Source organism: Montipora capricornis, chromosome 2 (genome assembly GCF_036669925.1).
Source record: "Montipora capricornis isolate CH-2021 chromosome 2, ASM3666992v2, whole genome shotgun sequence".
Taxonomy (NCBI): Eukaryota; Metazoa; Cnidaria; class Anthozoa; order Scleractinia; family Acroporidae; genus Montipora; species Montipora capricornis.
Genome location: NC_090884.1, coordinates 51,262,819 through 51,273,830, shown reverse-complemented (window position 1 = coordinate 51,273,830; position 11,012 = coordinate 51,262,819). Strand labels below are relative to the sequence as shown.

Here is an 11,012-nt window from a genome sequence, read left to right as displayed (position 1 = left end):
CATATCTTGCCATTGTCTTATATCGCTTACCAAAGATTACATTGTCGAAATATAGATACTTATCATTTTCATTGTCTTTTATTTTTATTTTGTCATCTAATTTAGCAATACGTTCTTCTAACTGTTTTTGATTTTCCATTTGTACTTTGAATTGAACCTTTTTCGGTTTTAATGGATTTGCTTTTACGTTCAGCAATAATTCACCACATTTTTCAGCATAATCTTGTATGTAAGCATTTTCTATTTTTTCTAAACTTTTTTTGTCGTTTGTTGGCGCTTTAATGATCAGTTCAATCACAGGCTTTTTCTTCCTGTATTTATATATTTGGCTTTTGCGGTCCTTCAGGTGTCGATTTAATCGTGTTGCCAAATCCTCGCACGTTGATCCAATGTAAACCTTGTCGTCAACAAGCACTTTGTATATTTTGCCTTCACTATACAGACTGTTGAATTTGGCATTGGTCAATTCTAAACATGGCATTGTACGATTTTTATATTTGTTGTTCAAATCTTTGTTGTCAAGATGAATATATTCAAATTTGGTGGTTCTGCTCAAAGCAGTGTACAATAGTTTTTTGTCCATTCTATTGACATCATAAATGTTGTAAGGTTCATCAATATCTGCTCCTTGGCATTTATGAGCGGTTACACAAAAACTTGGAATGAAACACCGAGAAAATGTTTTCAAGTCAAACTCTACTCCATTAATCCAGAATGAATCTTCCGATACATCTTCCACCAAAAACTCCATTGTATTAAATATTTTATGTTCCTTGATGTTATCAGTTGCAATAACAGGCATTCCAGCACACACTTTATACGTTTCCTTTTTGTCATTGTACGTAAACTCAACATTTTCGTATTCCTTGCCCTCCACAAACTTGTCACAACATTGAGTATTTACTTCGATCCTTGTTTTGTTTAAATAACATATGTTTTTGTACAATTTTCGTGTCATAGAGAAGTTTTTTGCCAATTTGCCTTTCTTCAAGAATCCATCGAGCACAATGTGCGTTTTTTTGTCATATCGACATGAATCCTCGATATATTTCAATGTTGCATTTTTGGGGCACATTTGTCTGACAGACGCAGATTTGAGATAGTCATAGCATATTTTACTGCCAGATTCAACGGGAGAACATTGATTTGGATCACCAAACATGTAGACCTCGATACCGTACAACAAGAAGGCTTTGTAAATTAATGTCATCCACTTGTTTGGTACCATTGAAAATTCTTCCACAAAGACTGTTTTGTCTTTCAAACTCTTGAGATTTGTTTCTGTTGTCATGCCATTCCATTCACAAAAATAAGAATCAAATGTATGACAAATAGCGTCGGGATCAATTTTGTTTTTTTCTGCACGTGTTTTAATTTCTTCAACATATGACCGAAAGTTTTTGTTTTTGCTACTCATCTTAACCGGTAATCCTTCAAACGGTTTACTAGAATCGCATCCCATTTTTCTCAATCTGTCTTTGACATTCTGGACAGCCTTATTTGTAAAACTTAACACAATTGGCTTATCAGTTTTCATTACCATTTTACACAATTTGGTCGTTTTGCCAGAACCAGCTTGACCATTATACATGCAACCTTTGCCTTCCACTGCTTTATAACATTCAAAATCCATGTTTTCTCTGTAATGGCGCTCAAAGTAGCATAGTGGACTGTCAGTGATATATGCTTTGCCGATATTCTTGATGTCAAACACAACATCTTTTTTGTTCTCCAATATGATATTTGGATTTGTAATAAATATACCATCTGTATTGTAAGCATATAACGCACTTTTTTCACCATAGCATTTACGAATAAGCTCCAAACACTTCAATATTGCTTGAGAAACAACAAATCTGTTCACACTTGTATTGTCTGAAAACAACCGTTCGCATTTTTGTTCCTTGATCAAGTAGATTTCATTGTAGCTGTCAATCACGATATTGCGCCCGTCTTTGATACCTTGAGTCCAACAAGCCATTGCTGTATCATATTCAACACAAGTGAAACCTGTATTGGTCCTGTTGTATTTCCTTCCTAGATCACCAATGAAACTGTTTGCCAATCGTTTGGCTTTGTCTTCGGGAAATATTTCAAATACATGTTTCAAAAACGGCTTGAATGTGTCAGGCTTAAGAGCTTTCTTAGAAACAATTTTGTATTTAATCTGCTTGACAGACATGTTCAGTTCATCAACCAAATATGACACCAAAGCGTTTCCATAAAAACCAGCTTCGATTTTCAAAGGTGTTCCATAATTGTACAATATCGTTTCTTCAATGTAAAATTCACCACATCTTCTCAGATCGCTTTTGCAATAAAATGGCTCTACTACGTCGTGAATACTGTAAACTGGAATTGCCATACCATTGTTGAGCAGAACATTTGGATACGATTTGGATATATCAATGTTGACCACATCATCAGGAATGTCTTCAGTTGTGCACCATTGAAGAGCCCTTGGATAATAATCATCAAGCATTTCACGAGTTTGCACATTGTATGTCGATTGCGGTAAATAACCACACATTTGTTTGAACAGTGCAGAAGCCAAACTTGTGTAAGTTTGATTAACCCACATAAAGTCATGTGTTTTATACAAACCAAGCAGATGATCACATATGGATTTTCTGATGTCGTATTCGTTGTTCAAGAGAAACATGTTGTTCCTGTGATCTATGAAACCATCCAATATTCCATTGTTGTCCCAATGCAAGTATTCCACATAATAACAGGTGGAATTAATGTATGCATCAATGGCTTGCATCATTTTAACATCTTCAGGCAAAACAATAATGTTGTCTTTTTTGTCTAATTCATGAATATCGTCAAATTTATCCAGTTTATACAAATATTCGTGATTTCTGGACCATTTCATGTCAGTCATGTATTTTAATAAGTTATCACAGCCTCCTTGGTTTGCTTTGGCTGCAGTAAGTTTCAATTTTTCGTCTGTAATGGGATAACAATGATGGTCTTTGACAATGTAAACAAGTGAAACATCACAATTGTTCTTTCTGGTATGTGATTTGAATTTCCTGTATGTGCTATCATATGCGTGTATTGACACATTTGGATGGCAATTTTTGGCCCAATCAATCAATTCTTTTGTTGTCATTCTAGGTGGATCTGCACAATATTTGAAGATCTCATCCTTCAATTTGTCATAATCATATGTTTTAAAACCTTTTTTGCCTCGAACCTGATCCCAAACATAATCAAGCACACAACTATTTGAGCCATATGATTTCGGTTTTCTTTTACCACTTAACAAATAAGATTCCAACTTCAAACCAGCCATGAAATGATGAGCAAAAAATTGTGGATTATATGTTATCACTCTGCCACCTATTTCTGTAATCACATCAGCTGACAACAATGTGAAATTGCTGGTCAATAATGTGTACATGAAGAATTTGTACATGTCTTCGAGGCTCAATTTTGGTACAACCGTGTCAAATGGACCGAATGATCTTTTCATAATTTTGTCCTTGGTCAATTCTCTGACAGTGACAAACACTGTGACAGAAACACGCACACGCCTTCCACCAATTTCATCAATTCGCTGTTCAAACAGTCTTGAAAATGATGAATTTTTCTTTGTGAATGAACCAGCCATTCTGATTTCTTGTCTTCTGTATCGATTGAGTGAAACTCTGATTTTTTCGTATATTAATTTTTTGTTCATGCTATTATTACCATTACTTGAGATATTATTTTTCATAACTATATATTTATTAAATAGTGGTTTTTCTTTAAATAGGATTTTTGTTTTTTTGACAAACTAAACCCTTATAAAGAAATAATATATACTATATTATTATGACTAAAATCCAAATCAAAGAATGTGTTTATTCAATTCATCCGATTTACGACTTGTATGCCGCCGACGAAAATGGAAACGTAATCTATATTACAAAAAAAATTCCGACAATTGGTAATAAGCATGGAAGCGGTTATATGTATTGCAATGTCAAAAAACATGGTGAAAGACAGAAAACAATGTCTGTTCATAGATTTGTTTGGGAATGTTTTAACGGTCTTATACCTGAAGGAAAAGTGATTGATCACATCAACAATGACAAAAAAGACAACAGATTACGCAACCTGCAAATAATGACTCAACAACAAAATTGCACGAAATCAGCAAAGAATCGTGATTATTCATTTGCTGCTAAAAATCATGAAAACAGAAAATGCATAAAAGCAACTAACATAACCACTGAAGAAGATACTTATTTTTTCAGTATGTATGCTGTTCAACAACATCTTCAAATAAATGCTGGCATTGTTAAAATGGTATGTCAGGGTATCAACAAATGTAAATCAGGTGTTTCAAAAAAGGATGGTCAACACTACAAATTTAAATATGTCAAACAAGATGAATTGCCTGATGACTACAAAAAATCTTCTAATAAAAGACCGCTAAGAGTATCTGATGAAGAAAGAAAAAGGAATCAAGCGCGATTCATGAAAAATTGGGCGCATAAAGAATACACATGCTACCGATGTAACAAAATTTTGAAAAACGGTAGCAAGTATGTGCATAATAAAACTTGTAAAACATCAGTAAATGACAAAAAATCAGATTAATTGCCGTTTTCATATTTTTATGTATTATTCTTGCACCATTTTCAATGGAGCCAGAAAATTTACGTATCTTTCGAATTCTCTGTACAAAAACATCATTTTGGCATCCATCTTGTTGAATATTTTCAGGATTTCTTTTTTTGGTACGCCTGTTTTCAATGCATGTCTGATCATTGGCATTTCCATTGTTCGAACAAAATGCATGTAACTGGCGTTTCCGACCATTATGTCGCATATTGCTTCAACAACCAATTTTCTCAAACATAATGTTCTCACTATTTCTGATCCTTTGAACATATACTTATAGCTCACACAAATATTCAAAAGGAAGATGAAAAATCACTCCGTCTTCATTTTTTGTTTGTATTATCCATGGATACATTTTTCGTGCATACTTACGCATTGCTGCCCAAGATATTCTTTCACTCATCGCCTTCCAATCTATTTTGTATTCTGGGTATCTTTCTTTTAGCACGTTTTCTATGTCATTTTCTTTGATGTCATTCAATAAATAATACCAAATGATCAACTTGTATTTTTGTCTGTCAGAATATTTTTTCATATACTATATGTTTTCATTCTGTTTTTATACAGATTCATCACTGTCTTGTGACGACTCAGATTCTTGCGAACTTGAGCAGCTTTCTTCAGATATACTTTCTTGCGATGGCGTCCAATCGGAATCTGAACCAGAGTCTTGATCGCTCTCATAATAGAAACCAAACTTTTCTTCATTTTCAAACTTGTCCATATAATATAAGTATATATTTTTATTTTTTTATAAGTCTTTATGCGCGTTTGTTCGACCACAATTCATATGTTTTCAATGTCTTTCAATGGTATCCAACTGTTGAATTCATCACTGTATCCCTTCCATTTTACCAAAGCTTGTTTCTTTTTATAGTCTCTTCTGATCACTTTGTCAATACGGAAAATATCCTGCTTTGCTTTTAATAATTCAGGTTCATAAAAACTGCCTTGTATCTCTTCACCTCTGAGATCTTTTAGTTTGTATGTTATTGGATTAGTGTATTGGATCTTATCAACTGTAAACACTTCTTCGGTCCAGTTTGGAGTATATCGTTTATCGAACACATTCCGTTTATACTTGGATATTCGAACCTGGTCACCTGTTTTGAATTTAGGTTTCTGTTTTAATGGCTCCATATCACCATATAGATTGAAGTAAACGGTTCCTTCATTGCTCTTTTTGCTAGCTTCAGCAGGTGTCATCTTTGTGCTTGAATGTTTTGTATTATTATACTGTTTCACTAGTTTGGACAGCATATCGAGATACATTGTATTACCTTGAACTGTGAACTGCTTCCACATTTTGGACTTGATTGTTCTATTCCATCTTTCGACCACTGAGGATTTCTCTTCATTTTCAGTGGAGTACATATGTATCCCATTTTTGTCTAACAAGTCCTTCAAGTGTTTGTTATAGAACTCCTTTCCCTTATCAACCCATAAATATTGTGGTCTTCTGCCTTCCCTGAATATTGTTTTAAATGCTTCAGTGACAGATTCACCTTTCTTATCCTTCAATGGGACAATCCAACCGTATTTGCTGAAAACATCAATAACCATGAGAAGATACCGATAACCTTTATTCCATTTGCTAAACTGTTGCATTTCAACTAGATCACTTGCCCATATTTCATCAATATGATTTACGATTACACGCCGCCGAGTAAAGTTGCGTCTTATAGATGCATGTAATTCATCTGCTAATTTTTCTTGCCAGTTACCCGACGGCTTTTTCCGTTTTTTGAAACTCCAAGACCTAGTTTCTGCTTTGTATTGATAACATTTCTTGCCAACCAATGCCCCCATTGTCTTTCATTATACGGTACGTTGTCTAAAGCTTGAACCATTTTCCTATCTGCTTTGTTTTTACATTTCCTATCATCCTTGCAGACGGAATAATCAACATCGTGTTGCATTGCTATTGCATCAGTTTTTCCAGTGGGCATATCATATATTTCCAATATTTGACCAGTTTTTGGGTCATACTTCAGTTGATTTTCTAAATCATTATATGGTCCGGTGTAATGATGCCCAGGTAATGTCCATCCGCCTTTTGGTTTCGGTAATTTACCAATAGCTTTGTGAATGTCAACAGCACCGCCATCAAGATCTTTCCTATTGGTTGTGTATTTCTTTTTGGGTCTTATTTTCGTCGACAATTGATCGAGAGCTTCAGATCCAACTTTATGTATGAGAGGATTCATTTTTCTCAAACCATAATCAATTGCTTTTTTCTGCAATTTTGGGTCTCTCATTAATTCGGAACCATAATATCTACCCATTTCAACGGCTTTTTTGCCAAGATAAGGTACTCCTTTAGTTAAAAATAATTCCGTTCCTGTATTGGCGATATCACTGAGTAAGCCCGCTCCCAACGGGCTGTTTAGTTTCCCTGTTGTTTGACAAATTTGGTCTTTGTAATACCACATTCAGCACAAGTGCAAAAGAACATTAGTCTACCATTTTTAGCTGTTTTGTAACCTGAAGGTTCAACACATTCAGTCACTTTCTTTTGTTTGACACAATATGATTTCATAATACATATAAGTTAGATATTTCTGAAATAATATTCGATAAATCTCTCATTTTTCATTGTATCATTTATGTCGAATACTTGTAATAAATCATAATACGAATTACCCTTATTCATTTCATTCAGAAAGTATAAACAGAAATACCCACAAGTTGTTGTTTGTATGTTTTGTATCTGATTGTTTTGATGTAACAAAGTCAGATTTTTCTTTTTGGCGTGATTTACAATCTCTTGAAAAGGTGGCATACCAAACGAATCGAAATAATTTATTACATTATCCTTAACATAAGTGGCTACCCAATGACTTCCGCTCATATAAGCTGGTTCCAGATTGTAAATAAATAACGCCTGTTTATGGTTATGTGGAACCTTTTCATCTCTTGACAGTACATCATTGATTGGTATGTTTAAATATTTACACCATTTTTTTCAGATCGTGATTGGACATAGGTATGTTTTTGTGAAATTTTGGTTTCACAATATTGCCCCCAAAATGGGTATGCCATTGAATGGACTGTTTTTTCCCAATAGTAACCCTTTTCCTTTTTTGGTTGAGGATGTTTTTTTTTTTCTACCATTACCAGTCACATATGGCGGATAACTATAAAATGGAGGGGGCATTCCCATTCTAGGTGCACCTGTACCATCCTTTTTCGACGAAGGTGGTCTACCTACCCTAGGTGCTCCTCTTCCCGTTAGCTTTTTGACAAGATTCAAAGCCAAAGGAATTCCGATGCTAGCTAACAGAGTGCCTAAAAATCCACCTGATTGTGTTTTAGTCGGTGTTATTTTAACGCCAGATCCTGTTTGAGCCGCATTCATTATGTCTCTTTGCTGTTTGGTTGTAAACATATTCAGATATGGCATCAGTTGATTGATTGCATTGAAAGGTATCATCATGGGTAATGGCATAGCACCACCTTTTTGACCAGATCCTAACAATTTTTTAGCTCCGGCTTCTGCTAAACCACCAAGAGCACTCAACCCAAGGGTTTTACCAATTGCTGGAAGAGCTCTCATACCAAGTGACAATACAGTGCTCAAAAGACTTCCGCCTACTTGTTTTCTGATATTGGTCTTAGCAAGCTTAATGTCCATTCCTTTGTTCAATTGTCGATTTTTTTGCAATCTTTTTTTCACCATTGCTGGAACATAAAGAGTGTCGTTTCCATTAAGAGAATCATTTGTCAGTCTTAGAACAATTGTTTCCCTTTTATGGTAAGCATTACTCAGATTCTTTTTTTGATTATCTGTAAGTCTTACGTTGATTTCATGAAGTTTAGTCATATAATATATGTTATATAATTCCGATTGTAAATAAATGGGAGTTATTCACTTGATTTCATATTACTGTTTCAGTTGCGGGCTTAAACTATCACCAATTCATTACCCACCTTGTCAATAACAACCGACTCTTCGTACAATACAACTGCATGGACATTGAAATCTGCTGCACTATTGGCACTTATTTTATACCTGAAAATCAACTGTTTAGGGTCTCTTGTTACTTTCTCTGCCTGATATGACAGATCGAAATAGATTAGTGGATACAGGCTGTTATAATTGGCAAGATTCAACTGGGTTCCGGTGTTGTAATCATTTTTTCGCATTGCATAAGACATCAGATCATTGAAAATCCTCACTTTGCTCTCACTGTCATATTCCGTTTCTGGGTAGAAAACACCATTGCCATATTCGAGTCTGCATGTTGTTAAATAACTGTTTGCGTCTGCTGCATTTAGTTTGAAGGTATCAAGTATATATGGATTTTGAGTTGCAACTCTGGTTTTAGCCCGTTGTAGATAAACAAAAATTGCTTTGACATTGTCAATACTGGAAGAAATCTGAAAAAAACCACTGACTCTAGCAGGTGCTGACACTGCATATAGTTCACGCTGATATGTCCATTTGTGTTCTTTCATGAAAGAGCTTACAAATTTGTCGTACATACTGTCTTTTGGTGTTAATTTTGGAACCCATAGTAGAAATCTGTTCAAAACTACTCTGCCGGCATCTACTCCTACTGCCATATTGATGAGTTCATTGTCGTTCTGGAGATTCAAATTGAATTGTAACTGCATAGGAACCAACATTTTATCCTGCAACTCTTCAAAAAAACTGTAACGATTGAGAGGTATGATCAAATTCACATTTTTTGCTCCTCCCGTTCCATCATTGTTGGTAGCTTGTGTAAGCACTTTTCTAGATTCATATCCTGAATTAGTATTGGCTGTCGTACCATCTGTGTCTAAATACCAAAAACTGTTTTTAGCTACCCTTCTCGAGTAATCATCAGAATGTTCCAACAGATTCTTCACAAAAGTGACCTTATGTAGATTGTCAGTATCGTAAACAATTTTCCCAGCACTTTTAATCATCATATGTGCAATCAATGAATGAGATCCGTTTATCACCGTTATTCTATCGGCTGCTGCGTAACCGGCTCCATCTGCTGTTTTTTGTAACTGGAATTGAACCTCGAAATAAGCATTGTACCAATCATAGAAAGAACTCCGGTCGTTGATGGTGAATCTATAACCGTTCTTTTCTTGATGTTGACCGTTACCTGGGGCTCGGATTACATCATCAAGTTGAAATCGCACTAACTCATTTCTTTGCAATAATTCACTTGTTCTAAAAGCCATTTATACTATTGTATTATATAATTTTGCTGTCATGTTATTTATTTGAAAAATCTACGCCTTCTTCCAGATCCTGATATCAATCTATTTAGTATCATGTCAGCGCTTTCATCTTGCTGTTTCTGTTCAATGGGTAAGGATGGGGCTATTGCCCTTTGTGTCGTAGCTCCTTTTCTCAAATTTGCCAATTTTTTCATTATTAAATCACCAGATTTTTCAGCAACTTTTTTACCAATTTTATCACCTGCATGTGATACTCCTGATTCTAACGCCTTCTTCGCTAATGGCTTTGCAAATTTCTTGAAAACAGATGATGCCACACTCTTTAACGGTTTGAAAATATTGTCAACGATAAGTCCAGACCCTTTGTGTTGAAATACAAATTTACCAAGTTTTGGATGGTAAAACCTCTTAAATTCATACGGTTTCATTATACTTTTACATTAGATACTTTTTAGAATTAGTGAAAAAGACGTATCTGCTCCATTTAGATCCACTAATCTTCTTTTTCCATCTGTTATCATGATTCTGATTGATGAAATTGTAGTTTTGTTCACAGGATTAAATGTAACTCTTTGTGGTTCGAGGGTGAAGGAGTAACTTGGTTTTAGTACACTGGTTGAGAATGAATAAATAATGTCTGTTTCTTCACCGTCAACTAAACTTTCGTTGACCAAATCGCAATGAATATTGAGTACGTCTGTGTCTTGACTGAGATTCGGCACTCTTGGTCCAATATGCGTTTCACTGGCTAATATCTTTTTATCAAAACCGATCAGGTCATTAAAATTACTTGCTCTTAAATCAAGTTGGTAATTTGCAGCTAATGTAACCGTGACTCTGAATGTTGTTTCGTTGAATTCAAGAGTCATCGGATACGTATCACCAGTTTTCGTCACATTTTTAATATGTCTGTCAAAGTCCGTATAATTCCATACCCCAGCTGGAAAGGTAATGTCCTTAAAAGTTGAACCATTATCGGAGCTGTATTTGATTAATTGATTTTTGTACCCAGCATTGACATTGAACCAAGTGAATGACATGTTAATGACTCTGTTAAGACCGATAACGTATTGCTTATTATTGTCCAGAGTTACAGGTCTGGTGAAATTTGTTGTAAAATCTTCTGGTTTATTATCCCCTTTATTTTTCACACTGTAAGATGATAAAACTATCTCTCGTTCCATTATATAATGAAGTTACATTAAATTTGGAAA

General features: G+C 34.8%; 2 protein-coding genes across 2 annotated transcripts in view; both read right to left on the bottom strand.

The window, feature by feature from the left end:
- Window positions 1-3,619, bottom strand: part of LOC138037475 (uncharacterized) — a 3,705-nt gene extending 86 nt beyond the window's left edge. Inside the window, exon 1 of the mRNA XM_068883394.1 lies at window positions 1-3,619. This exon is cut by the window's left edge and continues 86 nt beyond it. Coding sequence (XP_068739495.1) covers window positions 1-3,619 — 3,619 coding nt within the window.
- A 4,901-nt stretch (window positions 3,620-8,520) lies between these two features.
- On the bottom strand, window positions 8,521-9,798 carry LOC138037474 (uncharacterized). Its single transcript, XM_068883393.1, has one exon. The coding sequence runs from the start codon at window positions 9,796-9,798 to the stop codon at window positions 8,521-8,523; it is 1,278 nt and encodes a 425-aa protein (XP_068739494.1).
- Window positions 9,799-11,012: the final 1,214 nt, after the last annotated feature.